The sequence below is a fragment of the Micrasema longulum genome, unplaced genomic scaffold (genome assembly GCF_059751315.1).
Source record: "Micrasema longulum isolate JH-2025_06_02 unplaced genomic scaffold, ASM5975131v1 h1tg002975l, whole genome shotgun sequence".
Lineage (NCBI taxonomy): Eukaryota > Metazoa > Arthropoda > Insecta > Trichoptera > Brachycentridae > Micrasema > Micrasema longulum.
Genome location: NW_028280088.1, coordinates 3,768 through 25,527, shown reverse-complemented (window position 1 = coordinate 25,527; position 21,760 = coordinate 3,768). Strand labels below are relative to the sequence as shown.

Below are 21,760 nucleotides of genomic sequence, written 5' to 3'. Positions count from 1 at the left end.
AATATTTTGGAAGAGAGTATTAAGCTCTCAATGACAGAAATTATTTTCAAGAGGATAGTTAAGGACTGGATTTTTCTTAGCATGAGGGATTTGAGTAGGAAACTCTTTGGTGATTTTTCGAACACAATATTATGACCTATGTTTTTTTTCTACCTCTTCTTTTACGTTTGCGTTTGCTGTTTACCATATTGTTTGATCCCATATAATATTTGCTGTTATACACTCGTATGTCTGTGTTAACTAATTACTCGCCCCAACTCAACACAGGACTTTAGGTCGCGTGGAATTGAGACTTATGTATCAAAGAATGTGTAATAAACTGTATATCAGTAAATTAATAAAAAATAGAACAAAATCGAAATATAGATACTGCAAGCGGTACACCATCTGGTGTAGATGAGGGTTAGAAAGAGCTTTAAAAATATTATTTATAGGTTCGCGTTATAACAGACTTAATCATGATTGAAATATGTAATTATATATTATATAATTTCTCCTATGTAACGTCTTCAGGATTCCACTTGACAATCTTCGAGGAAAAGATCTGATAGTATTTTCCGCATAGAGTATAGCGTTCATAAACAGCATATTACAATGTAGTCCGTAGCTACAAGTCTATTCTGTCCACCGTGGCAGATCACCCTTATCTAGCCCCATCTTCTTATTAACACGGTCGCTTCAATGTTCCGCGAATTGAATTATTAACATCAGAATTATTTGTCCCGGGGTCCAGGAACTAAAAGGAAATATTCAAATGAGACGTTCGAGAACGTTTACAGAAACAGTAATTGATCGAGATAAATTCTTAAGCCTTTCGTTCTTTAGCTTAGGAACGTGATGTGTTCATTTGACAATAATAATTAAACGAACAATCTACATACTACGTAACTCGAGAGAAGAGACAAGTTCTTAATCGGTAGTCATCGACTAATAATTATTGTGAAGAATCAAAACTTCTCATATTGCAGATATTTAAAACATTCCATTTTTTTAAGTATGTATTTAAATTTGAGTATTATATATGTTTATACCTCGATTCCCGTACAACTTTAAAAACACATTTTGTGCAAACGATTTGTTCATTAATGTCATTACATTTTTTAATTACTTCGTTCTATTCACCAACATTATTGTGATAAATAACATTTGTGATAAAATTTTCAGTATTGTTAATTTTAATACTCCTTTTATTAAATTTCTATTATTCACCAATATTGTTCACAAAACACAAATTCACAAAACTCGCATGTGATTTTTTTACAAATACAAAATTAATTTGTACATTTTGTCAAACATTTTCGCTCGTACATACGACATAATTTAAAGTTTACAAACAATAAGTTTTTATCGAATAAAAATTCACTTAAAAAAATAGCGAGTTTCATCGATGAGTTTAATAAGCACGTTTTCATTACGCTATCGTTGAGGAAATATGGGCTCCCAAAATGCAGTTTCAAAAGTGCATTGACTATTATTAGCCTCAAAATGGGTATTACATAATCAAACTAGAACTCTGATAAGAGATAAGTGCCCACAGCACATACAGAGAACGTCCGCTGTATGAAGTTGAAACTGTTATTAGGTAGGTTTCATGTTGTACCGGGTCTTCGTACATACAAGTCACAGTTAGCCATCTCAAAATGCAGCCACGTATTCTCAAAGATAAGTGATTCACGAAGCGAAACGCCAAGATAGTTGTATCATGAATGAAGAAGTTGCATTACTCATAGTTTTTATACTTTATATGTCTAAGTCCACGGAACGTCTGGCGCAATTTCTGTTAGTATTATAACAATATGCTCCTCTATCTTTCTAGCTCCAAGATTTATCTTTCCTCTGTCTCTTCATACGTATGTAATAACTCCTGTTTACCAAAATGTATACTTTAACTTAGATCGCTGGAGTGAATATGATTTATAATGATTGGATCTACACGGTATTTGTATTTGCCGGTTAGTCTAACTGTTTTTAAAACGTGTTAAATGCCTCTTATTTTAACATATTATTGTTTTATTTTAACGTAAAGTAATAAATACTTTAACATATTGTTAAACGTATTTAGAATTCGTTTTGTTTTTCTCTTATAAATTTCAGATATTTGTTCATTAATGAATCTACTCTTTTACATTGTATATGGAAGTGTATTTTAAGATTATTCTCGTTAAATCAGTTTTCAGACAAAGATTACAAACATGAGCTCAGCAAGCAATATTTGCATTTACTGTAGGATTAAGCTGACAGAATGAGATATCCTCACACAAACATATTGATGGAGTAAATATCAATAAAATTGTGAAATACTCGTAACACTCTGTGACAATAATTTACAGTATGATATAAAATATAACAGCTGAAGGAAAAAATCTAATTCGTAATTATGTCTAAAATGTTTAAAAATAATTGATAATTTATGTTGGTTATTCAGAATTGGAATAGCGGAGCTTTGGTAATATATATATATATATATATATATTTTAAAAACGACATACTAGCAAATAAGTTCTGAAAATCTCGGGAGATTACTCCAAATTACTCATTAGATACTCAAAAAAGCTTATGAAATCCGCACAGGGGGAAATAAATATATACATATAAAAATCAAACACTGATTTGAGTCTCCTGAACACTTTATTTTATTTTTACAATATAAATACAAGCATTTCTGTGACGATTGATTCGTCTGTTCAGTAGACTCAAATTAGTGTTTGATTTTTATGTTTAAATTGTAAATACAGAGTTCCACAAAATAAACGCCAAATCAATAAATAAATGAAAATAATCATTGCAACAATTGAGCACAGCAATATCATTTCACTAGTTAGGTGAATTAATTTAGTATTCTAATGAGCATAGCAATATAGCCATCATCACATGAACATATATCTGGTTGTGTTGTGACGATGGTATACTGGTTTGGATGTGTGGTTTGTCTCAGGTGGTGCGGGTTGGAGTATGCAGATTCTTGGCGAGATACAGATCACCAGTGGGCGTTCGCCTCAGGCCTCGGCCAAGTCGCTTTTCAATTGTTATTTTGTCCCTTCATACTAATTTGATGGTATCGCACGTCCGTCCGTCCGCTCAACTCTTTCACGTTCAGAACAACTAAGTAATGTTTTGATTACGTTTCTAGAACGAAGTGAAACTTAACCCGAAGCGTTCCAGTTAATAGAGCTTTTAACTTAAATTTTTCTTATCGATAATGCTCGATTCATACATACAAAAATATATTGTATTATAGTTTGAGCGTATTAAGCAAATGGACGTCACAAAATGGCTTAAAATAAGAAATAGGCAAATTTAGATACGAGTAGATACAGAAGATGGTAAAGACAGTATCATATGGGTCAATAAATTCTCGAGTGTAACAAATATGGAAAATTTACGTTCATTTCTCGTTCTCTACAGGGGACGAAGAATCGAAGTGATGATTAATTTAATTACTTAAAAATGTATAAGAAACCTTTTAATATTATCAAAAAGTATGTGAGCTTTAAAATAGAGCTAATCTGTGACTTGAACCAGTTGCACTAACGTAAGTCAGTTACATATCTAATTAACCTAAAACTAATGTATTTTAACTGCTTTTTAAAGTGATACAGAAGTATTTGAATGTTTTTTTTCAGTATTCTTGTACAGTTTACAAAGATTTAAATTCATCATGTCAATACTATTTCTTCTTTGGTTGGATATTGCAGTTTTTCATTTTTCAGTCGTGAAGCCGTGGGTGTTTAAAATTTCTTAAAACATTTTGATAATCCGTGTGTGGCGGAGAATTCAAAATGGCGGTCAGATGGCAGATTGGCTGGAAATCGGCAAATCGAAAAATAAAATGGCGTAGAGCAGTAAATCAGATGGCCGAGAAGATTCCCGCGAACCGGCGAAGAGAATATTGTTCCGATGGATTGATAGGCACTGCAGAGACCGGACCTCTACTGGATTTCGTATTAATCTCGATTTCGCGCTTTCCTTTTCTTCAGCCTGGCACAATAATTGAGTTTCTCGTTTTCAATAGTTTGCAGCAGATGATAAACGAGTCCCGTTACGTAAAATGGACATATTAATCTCATCTCTTTTACATTTTACGCGCGTTTTATCTTATTAATTTGAATGACTGGGTTAATCAAACGATGGACGAGTTAATTCGGATTCTGTTCGACTTGCCAGACGTATTCCCAGGCGCCACCGACCAGGAGAGCAGACACGTGAAGGAGATGATAGAGTTAAACGTATTCATTTGACTACATTTAGTTGAGCTTAGATTGTGTGGTGTGATATCTCCTCATACTGCTGCAGCGAGCTTAATACAATCGAGCTTTATTCTATAGGGCTGACAACGAAATAAACATATAAAGACAAATGTATTTTTACAATATTTGAATTTGTCCAAATGTTTGTAGACAAAAGACTGGATTTCAGCCCTTCGGGAGTCATTAAGATAAACAAACTACAACAGGGACGGAGAATACCTTAAATAAGGGAATATCGAAGTCTAGGCATTTACAGGGCTTATGACCTGTCATTGGCTGGTTTAAGTGGCCACTTTACACACTGTGTAACATTCACCATTTTGCCTATGTTTAAACATCCATATTTCTTCAATTCTTCCATTTGTTGATTTTAGTGAAGTTAAAGAGCTGAAACCTTTATTGTTGTGACGAAGTTCAGTTCTATGGAAAATTGGATGTAAAAATGCTTTCTTGCGCGCGTTAAAAATTGGAGAGTTAAATTGTACTTATAAAAACAAACTACATTGAACGACGTCATTTATTCTTCTGTATCAACCAATGATAGAGTGTTTCGATATATTTCCGGTTTACGGGAAGCCAATCCACCATTTTTCCAATCAATCCAAATATTATTTCAAAACACTTGTAACAAATATCGATAGCAGTTGTAGCTTTGAATGTTAGGTATTTAAATTATTCAAATTAGCATTTAATGCCGAAATTCCTTAGTTAAAAAAAATTAAAATAGTCAATAGACCATTAAACTAAGCGATTTTTTTATTTATTTACAAATCGTAATATCAGCGCTATGATTTTTTTAAGTTTTGTGTTTCTGAAATAACTCCTCGTGTGACGTCAAAGGTTCTCTTCTGCTTATTCTCGATCGGTTCTGCCCATTGGTCCATTGACGGCAAGCAAACCGGAAATCTTCCATGACTCTCTTATCATTAGTTGATTCATATGAACTAGCGCCGTCGTTCAAAGAAGTTTATTTTTATTAAAATATTATTTTTTTTCGTACATTTTTAGGAAACTTTGCAGTACAATTTAATGCATCAGTTTTTACTGCATACATTTTTGTATTCAATTTCCTGTAGGGCTAAAGTTCCTTATTTGTGGTAATCACAATGGTTTTTGTCTGAAAAAAATAAATAATTATAAAGTTTTAACAAATTACAACAGGGATGGAGAATACCTTAAATAATGTAATATGGAAGTCTAGGCATTTACAGGGCTTATGACCTGTCATTGGCTGGTTTAAAGAAATATGGATGTTCAAACATAGGCAAAATGGTGAATATTACACAGTGTTTAAAGTGGCCACTTAAACCAGCCAATGACAGATCATAAACCCTGTACATGCCTAGACTTCCATATTCCCTTATTTAAGGTATTCTCCATCCCTGTTGTAATTTGTTAATCTTAATGACTGCCGAGGTGGTGAAATCCAGTCTTTTGTCTACGAACATTTGGACAAACTCAAATATTGTAAAAAATATTATTTAAAAGCTGGTTATTACAAGTTTATATATGAATTAATATATAATATATCTGTAAAAAAAAGTTTTTCTAACTTTTTGTAGCTTAGCCTTTTTACTTTATTAATATTTATTTTTAAAAATCAATTGGAAAAATAATTAAGTAAAACATTTATTTCATTTTTATTTATTGATGATTGTAGGCATGTCTCTTTATAAACACATTTGGGTGTATTCCTTTATTTCAAAAGTGAGTTAAATTTGGCACTTACGTATTGTTTTAATGAATAAATAATTTGACTCAGAGATTGTGCTTAGCAGAAGTGAGGATGTTGCGAGTGTTATAGAATCGTGGGATATATGAGTTTATCAATAGCATCAGAACACCAGAACCAATTAAAGGAATAAAACAATCCCAGGAAAGCATGAACTCCCTGCAGTGTGGAGATACAGAGCTGCCCAGCCCAGAGCATTGGTTGAATGCGCGATTCTATATCACAGAGTTCATGAGGACCTTATTATACCCTCCTCGCTACATCTTCATTTGCGGGCTCCGGTGCCATCTACCTGTAGCTATCCGCCTCACCTTCTCGCTTCCTCGTCCTCCTGTTGACTTACCCCCTCCAGCGCGGTGCAGACTTGCTGGCAAATTGGAAGATGGAGAGAGAGATAAATGAGGTGTTTTGTTTGTCTAAGACTCTGCTTGGTTTCAATAGTTCTATTATTTCAATTATTTTATCGGCTATCATGGAATAAGGAATAGTCCAAAAAGAGCGTAGAATCATATTTAAATACATCGGAGTGTGTCCGAAAATCCCCCCACATTCGCCGCGCGCATTCGTGAAGTCGCCGCGTCATGTTGCCAGATGGGAAAAAATATAATCATAACACAAATGTAAGGTAAAAATATAGCAATTTGTCAATTTTCCTCAAATTTTATTGTGCACGCGGAAACATTGATTGACTCAACAGAGTAGATAAGTAAAGGGTCATTTAATAAGAGTAATTGAATTAATGAACTTTGAACTTAAAAAAGAAAACAATTTTTTTGTTTTACATAAAACGGATATTTTTATATCATGTTAAATAATATTTTATGTTTTAAAGAATTATCTTTTAGAAGTAGACATTTGACCGACATTAGTCGGTCAAATGTCTACCACGGCGTTGTTTAATCTGAGGTGCAATTTTCATTAGATGAGCAAAGTAGGGTTAAAAAAATACTACCCTGGCAACACTTACGAAATGTCATTTTTCAATCTTCCTCGACAAATACAAAAAACTTAATGTTATGACTATAAAACAAAATTATGCAAAAGTTTTACTAATGCTTGCATTCAAAAATTATTCAATACCTCCCATGACACCAAACACAATTAGTAGAGTTACTAGACATTCCATCCTGATGCTGCAAAAGCAATAAAAAATTAACAAAACTTACGGCCAAAGAGGATCGCTCTACTTCTGCATTAAAGCATTCAACCTACTTCTATTGTCCGTAAGGACAATTAGTAAATACTACCACTATAAAATCGCTATTAAGAAATGGATAATGGAGGTGAAATGCGCACGGATTGATGAGTGGATCAGGCCAAATTTATTTTTATTATGTTTAATAAAGCATGCTTCAAAATTATTTAAAATGTCTCCTTTGGCACGGGACTTCATAAATTGTTAAAGAACAAATAAAAAAAATTGTATGTTTATTTTTTGGGTGATACCGTGTGTGTTGGATTTGTTCCGACGTTTCAGCTACCATTGCAGGAGCCATAATCAGGGTAAACTGAGTGTTTAATATAAAAAAGTATGTGTTTAAGTACTAGTAATTTGTACCGTGTCGCAGTCGGCAGTAGGCACATTTCTATTCATTTTTGTAGTATGTAGTGCTGGGAACCATGTTGGGTTTAATTTCAGCCCGTCGTCTTTGTTTATGTTATTTGGGTGTCTGTGTATTTCGATTGCCTCTTTTATTATTGTAAAATTTTCGGTTCGATGGCGAAAAAATGTCCAGTGTCAATAAAGTGTTCCGCTATTGCGGATTCGTCAGATGGCTCCTGCAATGGTTGCCGAAACGTCGAAACAAATCCAACACACACGGTGTCACCCAAAAAAGAAACATATTGATAACAGTGATCGTGAAAACCTTCACACCTATTTGAATAAATTTTGTATTCCCTTAAAAAAAACATTTTACAAATTAGAATATTTCGTTTGCATGGTTTCATAAAATGAATAAACACGGAATATTTATGAAAATTATTGATACCACTTTGAAAACCTTGTAATTAACACTGATACATTTTTTTAAGATGTATTCACCCAGTAACACTTAAGGAACAAATATTTTAGACAACAATAATTAAATTCTATTTCTATTATATAATGTTGAATTCTCTATCCTTATGTTTATGAATCAACAGATTTAATTTTATAATAATGAAACCTGTCTCGAATATGTCGCAAAAGCGATGAATTACTGTCACCGGTTATTTCAAATTTGTGGATTTGAATATCTTTACTTTTTAACTTCTATAAAAATACATGGATTGCATTTTTAATGTTAATATCAGCGCTGATATTCAATATACCTGAATTTATATTTAGTAAAATAATAATAATTAAATTAGTTATTTTCCTCGAATTAAGTTCGCAAATATTTTTTCCGTTTACTTATAAAACAAAAATTATGATGGAGTTGTTTTGTCGTATTATAAAAACGTAAATGCAGTGTACATGTAAAATAAAATAATTAAATGATTCTGAAACTAATGAGGTGTGTTGTGTGCGAATGGATCGAGATATCCAACACACATTCACACGAGGAAGTATGTATGTGTGTGTATTATACATTGTACGGTCGTAAGCCGGTGGTGGTTGTTGATTGTAGGAAGGGTGGCAGCGGCGGGGGGGAGTAGTGCAACAAGTCACAAAGCCTGATGTCTCAATTAAGGCTCTCGTCCTGTGACAGTGATATACCCTCCGCATTGGCAGAGATTCTTAAACGAACCGCAGGAAATGGAAATTATATAATTAAGTAGAGGGTTCATTTATCTAGAAATATTTTCGGAACAACGCTTTATTTTATCAGTACTTAAAACGTGTATTTCAGTAGACGTAAAAATATTATAAAATAGCTGAATAGAATCAAGATCCTAAGCGAGTGTTTCTGACTCGATGACTACTCAGGTGAAAATCCTGAAAAGGGAAATCGACTGGGGATAAGCCCGCCTAGTAGTGTAGTGGTTGGCACATTCGCCTGCCGTACTTGAAGTCCCATGAGGAAGTTCAGTGGTTTTTTTTATTTGTTAATTGACTATCAAACTAAGCCACTTTTTTTAAAAAATGTATCGCATTATCGGCGCTATGATTTTTTAAAATTTTGTAATTCTGAAAATACTCCGCGTGTGACGCCCCAAGTTCTCTTCGGTGAGTTCTGCTGATTCCCGTAAACCGGAAATATATCACAACACTATCATTGGTTGATTTGGAAGAATTAGTAACGTCGTTCAAAGTAGTGCGTTTTTTTTTTTTGTTTTTAAACATACATTTTCAAGAAACTTCGCCGTAGAATTCAATGCTCTAATTTTTACCGCGCATTGGAAAATAGGATACCAACATTTTGTGTATCCCATTTTCCGTGGCACTGAACGACTGAACTTCGCCGCCATTGGCTGAACTGTATGAAGTAATTAAATTTATAATTTACTTGAGAATTAATCACCTAATTTTAATGTTATTTTGATTGTTGTGATTCATTTTCTAAAACATGCTATTTATCTGAGTATTTTAACCCCTAAGCAAAGAGAAATATGTATGTAAATGGCTTCCTACTTCCTACACAGGCCGCCCGCGCCCTTGTGCGAGTCATTGACTATCAGAATCTGGTCTTAGTGAGTTGAGATATATGGAAATGTGACTTTTACAGAGTCATTACGTGTCTTAGAGGTCGAATGATTGTTATTTTAATGTTCCCGTGTGTTTCTTTTACCTTATTTAAAAAAAAAAAAAAAAAAACAATTTTTTTTTTACGTAAACCTTAAGAGCTATTTGTTATGCAGACATCTGCTATTTGTTATGCAAACATTTGTAACCCAGATGCTAATTCTGAACTGCTTGATAAGTTGGAACGATCGCAGAATGTTTGTATACGTTATATCTTTAATCTTCGCAAATTTGACCTCATAACCGATTACCGCACGCAACTACACTGGCTCAGTATCAGGCATAGAAGAAACATTCACATTCTATCGCCTCTTCACAATATTTTGAATAATCCCACTTCGCCTGTTTGTCTGAGAGAGCTCTTTCAACCTCTATCGCTACATGGACTATCTCTTCGCTCTAGTAACTAGAGAACCCTTTAATATCCCTTCACCGCTCTAATTTTCTCGCCTCCTCTTTCACAGTAGTAGCTGCTCGATTGTGGAATAATCTACCCACTAATGTTAGAGGCGCCCCTTCTTTATTTACATTTTAAATCAAGATTGAAATGTCACTATCTTTAGATAGTTTATGTTTGAGTTTTTCCTGTCTCCTTCTTTCCATCTCATCACCTCTCCCCTCCTCTCTTCATAGTATAGTGTATTTTTTTTCGTTCATGTTTGTTTTTAACTTTTTATGAAATTATAAGTGTAAATTTTTTAGTTAATTTTTGTTTGAAATGTTTTATCAAATTAAAAGATTCTGTTAAAATATGACAATGTACTTATAATTTTCTGAAACTGAACGGTTTGGGTAGGTAGGAAGAAATTGCCTTTAGGCAATATGCCCGGTCCTTATATGTTTATAAATTGTATATGAATTTAAAGTGTAAAATAAATAAATAAAATTAAAAAATAATATCGTATTTTAAAAAATACATGTCACATATTTTTTAGGTTTTCATAGAGGAACTTTAGCCCTAAGGGAAATTGTACACAAAAAATATTTTCTTACGCGCTCAAAAAATCAAAGCATTCAATTATATGGCAAAGTTTCGTCAAAATCTACGAAAAAAATATTTAAAAATATTTTTATAAAAATTAACTACTTTGAACGGCGTCACTAGTTCATATGAATCAAACAATGATTTCTATGAAAAATTTAAGTATCTTACTTCGTCAGGAACCATTAAACACGTTTCAAATATATTTATTTATTTTAAAGAAACAAACAGTCGACAATGACATAATAACTTTTTTTTTAAATACAGTTTAAAAACAGACCAGCAAAGTTTTTAAATAAAAAAAATGATTTTTTAATTTTTGGTAGAGATTTTTTAATTTTATTTTATGGACGTTTGAACAATCATGACTTTATAAACTTGACTCTATAAGACAGTTCGTCAACAGTTTATGTCAGAACTTCGGGGCAGTAACCTCACTAAAGAAGATGCACAGGAGCAGCCGATAGAAAGGCCTGAAGGCTCTCTGTGGGCACTGAATAAACCCAACGTAACAAAACGATGAAAACGGGGAATAATTATTTTATGTTCATTTTTTTAACAATTATTAATGACAAATACAAATAATCTAGTTTTTTTCAGACATCGTCAAAATCAGTTAAACCAATTGCATTATATTCCTATCGTTTTGATTCTTAAACTTATCCTTCAGTTCGAATTTTATTTCAATTTAAATAATTATGCAGTAAAGCAAAATAAGTTATTAACACAAACAGAAAATTATCTTTGACGGACGCTCCGTACAATTAGTTTTTTAATCGTATAGTTTTGGCAATTTGCAATTAATTTGAACGCGATGATTACATACCTATACAATAAGTAAAAACACATGCGTATCTATTTCGACTAATAGAACTACGTAATTTATTTTTCCTTTTAGAAATTATTCGGTAATCTCTCACAAGCCACCGCTTTTAAAAATGGCAACACAATAAATACGTTTTATCGACATATTACCATCATTCCTTCACTTTGAATTCGGGCACGAGTGCGGATGCGGGTGCGGACGCGGACAACATCCTTCACAGCCTACGCGGGCAACATTTGGGGCTGTAACCCATACAATGATAGCGTCGATCTTTATCTCCGCCAGGGCGCGCCATCTCGCATTCCCGTTCTAATTAAAGATCCCTATCTGCCAACACTAAAAACTCCCATCCAGCCTTATTAATTCCTAATACTCAGATCGACTATCTGCGCCGGGGATCGGGTATTTATACGTATATTATAATATTAGAAGCAGGCCGGCCTCGGTTACTGAGTACGCGATAGTGTATCGAGCTTACTTCGGAAGGCTCGTGCTGATATGAATAATTGCTGTTTATTATTGTAGATTAGGCCGAGAGCGGCCGATAGTGATGGTAATTAGAAATATCGCATTTGTTGCCGCAGTGGGTAGGGAGTAGTCTGACGGCGAGCAGCGAGACTCGCGCACTCGCATACCGCGTACCGAGTGCCGAGTGCCGAGGTGCCGATTTAGGACTGAAAGCTAGAGCTAGATGGTTCACCATACGCAGTCGCGCCACTGCCCGAGCAGACAACAATCTCGAATGCGGCGCGGAGCTCCTTATACTGAGATATTGTCGTTAGTTCGCGCTTTTTAATATTATAGGCAACATACGTATATTATAATTACGTAGAAGCGAAAAATGTTATAAATTAATATTTGTTTATTTCAGGTGAAGACGAGGAATGGGGAAACGAAGGCGAAGCAGCAATGCCAGCCGAAGTGAGTGCAGTCAGTCCTCCACTTCCTCGACTGAGGCTCAACACCAGCCTCGCCACAGATCCCGCGCGCGGCTCCTCCACCTCCGGGCCGGAGCGCACCCCGCCACCGCCGCCCCCGCCGCCCACCACGGCGGCGGAGTACATGGCTTCTCTGCCTCCGGCTCTACAGTCTGCCCTCGCCGCGGGTCTCTTTCCTCTGCCATTCTCGGTAGACGGACAGCCCCCCTCGGCTCCGCGACCTCCCCCGGACCCGCCGGAGTCCGCTGTCCGGCAACTGACAGTGCCCCTGTACATGTGCACCCCTTGCGGAATTCGGTTTTCTTCTTTGAGTACCCTCGAGGCGCATCAGACGTACTACTGCACGCACAGAGTGCCAAAACCGTCCGTCGAAGAAGATGGCAAAGTATCCGGAGCCGATGGAGGAAGCTCGATAGGAATATCCAACGATGAATCGACATCCGATGGACCCAATAAGTCATTGAGAACTGGAAAACAATACACATGTACCCATTGTTCTTACAGTGCCGATAAAAAAGTCAGCCTCAATAGACACATGAGAATGCATTCGATATCTCCGAGCCCTCCATCTTTACCGAGTTCGACAGCTTCCAATGGTGATATAAGAGAAAACCCCGAGTTGTCTTCCCCGCCCATACAGCTCGTGCAAGATCGATACTGCACAGATTGTGATATTAGATTCAACTCTACTAAGACATTTCGAGCTCACAAAATGCATTACTGCAGTACGCGCCAAGTTGTGAAATCTACTCCCAATTCGGGAACGTCTGTGACACCTTCAGTTACGGTCAAAAGTGGTTCATCTTGCACATCCGGTTCGGCACCGCCTTCCCCCAACGAAGCTTGCAAATCACCTCCGTCTCCCACCTCGGGTAATACCGGGCAACAACCTCTTCTAGCCTTGCCGACCAACCCTATTCTCATAGTGCCATATTCACTTTTCAGAGGTGCCAGTGTTCTTTCAGGGTCGACTGTACCGGGTTTGCCTAATCCAGACACGCCGTGCTTTTTAATGCCAAACGGAACTATTCAACCGATGTCCCACGCATTCACTCCGTCCCACAGGCCACCTCTACCGTGTACGCCCTCCGAAGTGTTAAAGTCAATAAATAAGACTAGAGATTCTCAAATGAATAGAGATCCGTCAATACCATTAGATTTAAGTATAAGACGATCTCCGGAGCGCAGAAATACCACGGTTGTGGAGTTGGACGAACAAGAAAAAGAAAACCGATTACAGCACGCCATAACGCCGGAACAAATCGTTTGCGCACCTTCGCTGCCGGGATCCCCACCGCTGACTCCTTCACCTAGACAAGGAGGTTCACCCGACTCGAGAGAATCTCCGAAACGAAAATACCAAGAGTCTCGCAGTAATAGCCCAAAACGAACCAATTCAACGCCGAAATCAAACTCTGACGAAAGTGTTCGCCTAAGTCCGAAATGTAAAACTCCAGTGTCGGTCACCAGCTCGATGATGCCTTTTCCGATTTCGACACCGATACACCCCTTATTCCTACGCTCGGGGGCTTCGTTGATTACCACAGAAATGGCGCTAAGACTAGCCACCGAGCTTCCGAGTATACAGACTGCGCCCCAGGTGTTGGTAAAGCAAGGTGTATCGAAATGCAAAGAATGTAACATCGTGTTTTGTAAACTCGAAAACTACCTGGCCCACAAAAAGCATTACTGTTCCGCCCGAGGACAGAGGGAAGACGGAGACGGGGTCAAGGCGGGAGCGAGTCCCCCCGTCAGTCCCAACAACAACACGACCGGGAAGACGAGCCCCGTGACGCAGTACCAGCAACTGATATGCGCGGCTTGCGGGATCAAGTTCAACTCTCTGGACAACCTCACCGCGCACCAGTCGTACTACTGCCTGAAGAGAGCGGAGATCCAGGTGAAGAGCGCGGAGGAGGGGAAGAAGTGCCCCAAGTGCAAGGGGGCGCTGGAAGCGGGGCATGCGTGCGCGGCGGAGGGCGCGGCGGGCTGGCGGTGCCCGTGCTGCGACGTGGTGAGCGCCACTGCGGGCGCGGCGCAGCGCCACATGGAGTCCCACACGGGGGTGAAGGCCTTCCGCTGCACCATCTGCCGCTACAAGGGGAACACCCTCCGCGGGATGAGGACACACATCAGGATGCACTTCCAAAAGAGATCTGCAGATTTACAGGTAAGATTAATCTATGATCTTTTTAAGGTATTTCATAATTATAATCGTGTATTGTAGTAGAATTGTTCTATTCCTTTTTAAATACAAACAATTTGTTCATACTCCACCTTCTTTCTTTTCTGCTTTTCGTTCATTTATGACAAAATTAAAAATAAAAAAAACAAATTCAAAATTCGGGTAAACTATTCATACGTTTAAATGTGAATTACGTACCTACTGTTTTTTATACATGAAAGTTTTTTATTTTTTATTAATTCCTTGCGAGATTCTGGTATATTTAAAATAAATATAATCAAACAGATATAAATAAAAGCGTTTTCTGTAACAAATTTATTATTCTTCGTATGTATAGTCGGTCTCGTGGTGTAGTGGTCAGCGCGTTCGCATACCATGGTAGGCGAAAATTGCATGCAAGAGGTCTCGGTTCGATTCCCGACATGGTTGCCGGAAATATTATTCCAGGGTAAAAAGGTGTTTTTACACTAGAATATTTCATAGTCCCTGGACTGGTACCTGAAGCGTAGGACTGATCATCTTACCGTCATGAAACAAAAATGATCAAGGTACACTGCGATTGGTGTACCGATGTAGTGCCCATTGCACCATTAGGTGCGGAAAGGGAATGATAATGACGATTGTTCATAATGTACAACGCACACGTTGCACGTGTTTATTTTTTTTTTAATAAAAATTAATATTTGCGTTCTCATGATTTACCCAAATATATCCTTTTTAAGGCCATTTTCAACGAGTTGTAAATAATCCACTATTAGAAAATGGGAATCAAGTTGCAATATAATGGGATTCGAACCACGGTCCTTTGATCTGTGAGTTCGAGACACTAGCCACCGGACCTCAAACCCGAAAAACAAAAAAGCTGCAAAATATTATTCTATTTGAAACTACAAACGAATAAAATGTACAATATTAAATACCTATACGAGTATTTTATAATCTACTTCTATGCACGAAAAGAAACACGTAGAAAAGAAACTTATTATTGAGTAGTGTATTATGTATAATGTGCACCTTTTTTTAAAAATTTTATCTTTAAAAACTCTTTAACTTGCATAAATTATAGCAAAAAGTAGTAATGCCATGTCAGTAAATATAACCATTATTTGTAGCTATGCATTTTTTACTTGCGTAATGAATGTCATTGGATTAAGCATTGTGTATCAATAATTTATTATATTTTTATGAATAGGTTCGCTAGTCACAAAACTGTAACGATAATAATCGACGATAAGATGTTATCGTAGATTTATGTGTTCTATCGACAATCGTTATCTCCTACATAATCTATAAATGCACCCATAAAAACATATTGCATTGATAACACATAAAAAGAAATCCAAAGTGGATTGTAAAATATTGATGTTTGATAGTAAAATATAAATATAGACGTATTTCTGCAAGCAAAACCCGATTCAATTATTGAACACTACACTTCTATTTATCTATTTTATTAAACACGTATATTGGGATTTTACGTGTATTGAAGCACATATTTTCAGTAAATAAATAAAGGAACTTATATTTCACTTAATTCTCTTAACATCTTTGTTCAAAAAACATTTTTTTAGGAGCTTTCAAAATACTACTTGGTCATCAATCTGTTGCTCTATATTTTTTTTGTAAAACTAATGACGCACATCGTAGGCAAACATATTTTATATTACCTAAAATATGAATTTATTTTAATTCTTATAATGATATATACGAGTTGTTCACAAACAATAATTTACGTTCCTTTTACAGGAAGAGAACTTCATCACGTGCATTCTAGAAGACGAGGGATCCCGCACTACTTCGGAGACCGGCAGCATCGGGAGCACCGGAGCCGTGAGTGCGGTGGGGACTGTAGTGGGGGGGCAGGTGCTACCCCCACCGCCGCCACCCACCCCCTCCCCGCCGCGCCAGGATCGCCTGCACTACTGCGACTCCTGCAACTACAGCTCAACATACAAGGGAAACGTCGTGCGCCACACCAGGTTGGTCCACAGCGGCTCCGGAGCCAAGAGCCCGGGCCTGTCGCTCATAGGAGAGGGAGAAGAGTCGCTCGTCCTCAACGGAACCGAACCACACATCACCAAATCCATCCTAGAAGACGAGCCGAGACCCAAAGTCATCATCAAACAAGAACTCGACGACGAACCCGACATAGACGTGACAGAACCCAACGATGTTATCAAAACTGAATACATCGAGGTAAAAGAAATTAAAAAAGAGGTCAACAATAAAGAATCGCCGATTTTAGAAGTAGACGCGGATATATTGGAAGCCACGGCCAAACTGGGACCGAAATACTGCAAGTCCTGCAATATCTCGTTCAAGTACATGTCCACTTTCATGGCCCATAAGAAATTCTATTGCTCCAGTCACACGGGAGAAAATGTCGGCAACAACAATCTGGCTGTCAGAGCAACCGAAGCATCGGTCTTGTAAATAGTGCAAGATCAGACAACATTTCTACATACAAGAAATACGCAGGCTTAACTGTCTTATGTAGTTTGTGTTAAGTGGGTAAATGTAAACCAATAAAACGATAAATAAATTTTTTAATGTGCCACCTTTCGCATAATAACCTACCATAGAAATAAGTCATTTCAATTTACGTAACTTTAAGGTTTTGTCATTGCATGAAATGTAATCTAATCCGCGATTTAGTTGTAAGTTGATTTGGGACAACCAAAAAGTGCAATGTTGATTTATAGAAGCAGCGAATGGTGAGTTTATTGTGTGTATATTGTACATAAATATGCAGTTTGGACTGCGAGTATGTTAAGCTCTTTCTTTAATTCCAAGAAATCTCCTTATGGATCTGCTAAGGGCCAGTTATTTAATACATTTATTAAGTTTACATAATACAATCTGCTTTGGATTATAAATGATTGCGTATGGTGCATTTATTGTTTTTTAGTAAAGCTGTTAATCAATTTGGTTAGGTTTAAATACATTTTAGAGTAAGAAATAATAACACGCTATATAGTTGGTTAAAGTGTTGAATCTGTCAGTCATTATCGAGTATACGTACTTTATTGTATACACTCTACATTATAGCGTAATAAAGTAAGGAAAATGTTTGTAATTATTATTATATTCTGATTATCATTATTGTTGGTAAATATAGACTGGATACAGTTGTTGTTTGTCTTGGAGTAATGTCTGATTATTACATTTCTTAGAAATTAAACGCTGATTTCATTTTATGAGTTTTCACTGTAATTTTATAATTACTGTATTTTAAGACTTTGTTCAGCTGTTGTTAATGGCGATGATGATTATTTGATACATTTGGATCAAATTCAGAATCCATTCCTGACTATTGTCACGGCATGTTTATTTCATATCAAAATCTCGTAAAACCAACATGTATAACTATGTTCATCTAAAGCCACCTTGGTTTATGTCATTATTCTAAAACTTCTTCTACAAAGGAGTACACGAAATTAAAGTTTTGAAAGAAAAATGTATCACCGATTATATTCACCAGTTGTAATGTCGCATACTTACGTGTGAAGTAAATAGGTATAAACCTAACTAATAACTCTGGTTTTATAACGAAATCTTGAATGAGAAAAATGATCATGAACGTGAAGAACAAGTTTCTATTAGAAATAAGCAAGCAGTCAGTCATTATGTCACCGAACGATTTGTTTACATTTGTTTTGATTGATTTGAAAAATAATTTATAACTCGTTCGAAAAACTTTACCGCATTTATCTTGCTAGAATGAAATAAAAGAATGGCGTAAGATCACGATTTTCAGTAGGTTCGTAAAATTATATTTTTGATTGAATATATAAATATCCAAATATAAATCACACAATAAATTTAAATGAATGTAATTCAACCGAGATATTATATTTAAAATCAGACTGATCCATTCAGTAACCAACAATGAATTTGAATGTTTTTAAATATGTATTTACGATAACACACATAAACACTCGATTTCGTTACAAGATGGATGAAGTTTGATTTTGCCATAACGGAGGTTGCCAAGAAAAGTATTTTAAGTGTATTTCAGGGTAATTCATTGTGAGTGAAGACACTATTAGAAATATTATTTGCAAAGTAGTGTAATCGTCAGTGCGTTTGCCTACCATGCAAAAGGTCTCGGGTTCGATTCCCGACATGTTTGAAATGAAATGTTTATTTTAAAAGAGTGTTTTTACACTAGAATATTTCACAGTCCGTTGACTGGTACTCGTAGCGTAAGACTGACCATCTCACCTTCGTGTAACAAAAATGATTTGCCAAGTACTAATTAGTGCTAAAGTACAATATCACAGTCCCGTGAATTATTTTGGCTGTTTATTACTAGACGTCAAACATCAGAAATTAACATCCAAAAACAACACACTTACGCATAAAATACTTTTTAAAGACCGCCGATAAATATTTTTACTACCAGCACCTAAAGATACCAATTGTAAAATGACAGTTTTTTCTGGTATTTATGTATAAATTTTTTTTAGCGTTTTCGGTTATGAAATTCATATTTGTGACTTACTATATTTCTTACCCATATAACAAGCTAACAAGTTGCTTATATGTAAATAAAATACCGAATCCATGAGACTTTGTACATAAAATCATGTTTGGTTCAAACCCGGTATTTTATTTCAATCTAAAATATCGGGTAATCTCATATTTTGTATGCAAACTATGGTTATAGGTAATCGATTTGAAGAAATTAATTATTAGAGTCTTTAATTCAATCCTTGACATTCCATTAGATGTAAAGAACAATCCTTCTATCCAAGCTATGTTTCGGTTTAACTTGTACATAATTAGTCTATAAATTTTACTGTAAAAAGCTGTTAATTATTTACATTTAGTTTTAATAAATACCATATTTCCTCTAAGCCAAAGCATTGCTAGAGTTATCTGATTATTCTGCATTTATTATTAATAAAATATCTGCGATGAAAATATAATATCTATTTTTAAGCGTCGTAACATGTTTACTCTTGAATATTTTGCCTATTGCGAGATGTAATTATTTATTCTCGAATTTACTAAAATTCACTCAAATGAAATATATTATCTATCAAACTACCATTTATGATAAACCAATATTTTGATTAATAAAATTGTAAACAAACATATTTATAGATTAACAGATATTCGTTTGTTCAAAATTTTGAATTTAATTAAATTAGGCGTTAGGAGATACGACGTGTCAAAAATCATCTTTCTCTAAAATTGATATTACTATAATTATTATCTATTTCAAAATTATCAACTTATGTACAAAACGTGTTTATGCACTAAGTAGATGCCATTTTCATTTAGCGATTGTTTTAAATAAACGATTATTGGTGTTTTTGCTATAATTTTTTTTTTAAATCAGCGTGTTCGTTTTTTTATAATAAAATTATCTTCGTATAAAAAATACTGTAAATCAAAATTTTATGTCATTTTGCTTCAGACATTGAATAATATTGTTTGATTGATTGAATAGTATCTACACTTCGTCAATTTCTTATACCCTACATGCATATTATTACGTAGACAGCGTACTTACAGTAATACTCTTAAATATATAAAATGTTACTTAAAATTTATTGCAAAAAATACATGATTTGTGTTATTTAAACTGTCCACATTTATTTGAGATTTAATAAAACCAAGTACATTTTTGTAACTTATACATAAACGGCAAGAACATATGTTAGTGAGAATTTTTTACACCATTGGTAAACAAAACAGTCAAAGATTAGGTTCCGATTTCTATATCGACAAAAATATCGATAATATAATCGAAATTTTCATTTAAAAAAAACAAAATTTATGTCAAATTTTGTCGTTAACATAATCAATAATATAACCGATGAAGATAACTGAAAATTCTCTCCAAGTAACATACTTAAATCAGTAACAATTGAGACGAGCAACAATTAACAATTGATTTGTATAGTACAGTGAGAAAACTGAAGCAGGGTTTATTTTTATTCGAAATAATTCATTTTATTTGAAAACGAGCCCCTTAAACCTTGGTCACATTACAGAAAATATGTAAACTTGTAAAGACAGGGTGCTATCACAATATTACCCGACTGTTCCTTTTTAAGTCGATCAATTGTTGAAAATTATATTTTTTAAAACGATAAAATCTTCTAATACCAAGTCTTCTTTTATAAATGTGCATTTTAGTTGAGAAATAAATAAAATGTTGTTTTTTCACTCCATTGCTCTATTTTAAACATCGTAAATAAAAACCAATCTAACGATGGGCTGTATATAGTGCATTTTTTCATTCAAATATAATACGCGATGATACCCCATTATTTTCGGTCTTTTATTTTCTAAAATTTCCATGGAAAGTGTTACTGTATAACAATATTTAGATTATTTGTTCAATAATTATTTGATTCAAATCTGTTAATCATTTCAAATTGGTCATTGGTCAATTTCAAAACATCAATTTCTACATAAAAACCTCCTTTCTTTTCCGTACCTTAAAATCTAACCTAGCCCAACGGTGCATAAAATACATCATAGGTTCACCAACCGCGGCGTGTCTACATTTTTTAAAAATCCAACCTTTTAATTAAAAAAAAAACAGTTTATTTTTTATACATTTCTGTAACATTTTCCGTACTTAATTTCTGGCCAAAATGTTTTTGAACATATTTTTCAATAATACTAAAATGGAATTATACCCGTGTATGTAAAATTATTATACTTCGTATTACATGTATCAAATATTGTCACTCTAGGAATAAACTTATATAAAGATATTCACTGTACGATTTATGAAATGTAAAAAGCTTTCTTTTTATAGAAAACGCTGTATAAAATTTGTTTAAGAGTAGACGTAGAGGAAAACCTCCTTAAGTCATTTTGTTGAAAACCTTATCTTTACATAATATATTATTAAAATATCCAAGACAATAAATTATTTATCAATCATAATTCGCCTGTTTTATTATTTACTATCCGTATAAAATTTGAATTACCTTTATATATTTTGTATTTTTCAGTTGTTCAATAAACCTTATTTAGTACCAACAACATATTTTTAAATCGCAGTCCAATATACCTAGTACTTAAAATATTTGAATAAAAAATAGTACTCCCACTAAATTTATGTAATTGGATAAACTGGAAATATTTTTTTTAATAAATAAAGGAGAACAAGGCCTAATGAGCTGAAATTTTATTGGTTGAGTCGGCAATCGTATCA

The 21,760-nt window shown here is 34.8% G+C and overlaps 1 protein-coding gene across 1 annotated transcript; it reads left to right on the top strand.

The window, feature by feature from the left end:
• The first annotated feature begins 12,331 nt into the window (after positions 1-12,331).
• LOC148271277 (zinc finger protein ush-like) lies at positions 12,332-17,769 on the top strand. The gene is made up of 2 exons (XM_088241584.1): positions 12,332-14,562; positions 16,324-17,769. The coding sequence occupies exons 1-2, from the start codon at positions 12,364-12,366 to the stop codon at positions 17,008-17,010; spliced, it is 2,886 nt and encodes a 961-aa protein (XP_088097710.1). The 5' UTR covers positions 12,332-12,363; the 3' UTR covers positions 17,011-17,769.
• The last annotated feature ends 3,991 nt before the right edge of the window (positions 17,770-21,760 follow it).

Excerpts from the sequence above, each read along its gene's own strand:
- LOC148271277 (XM_088241584.1), top strand. The coding sequence starts at position 12,364 with ATGCCAGCCGAAGTGAGTGCAGTCAGTCCTCCACTTCCTCGACTGAGG. Across the intron at positions 14,563-16,323 it reads AGAGATCTGCAGATTTACAG|GAAGAGAACTTCATCACGTG; the intron begins GTAAGATTAATC and ends TTCCTTTTACAG.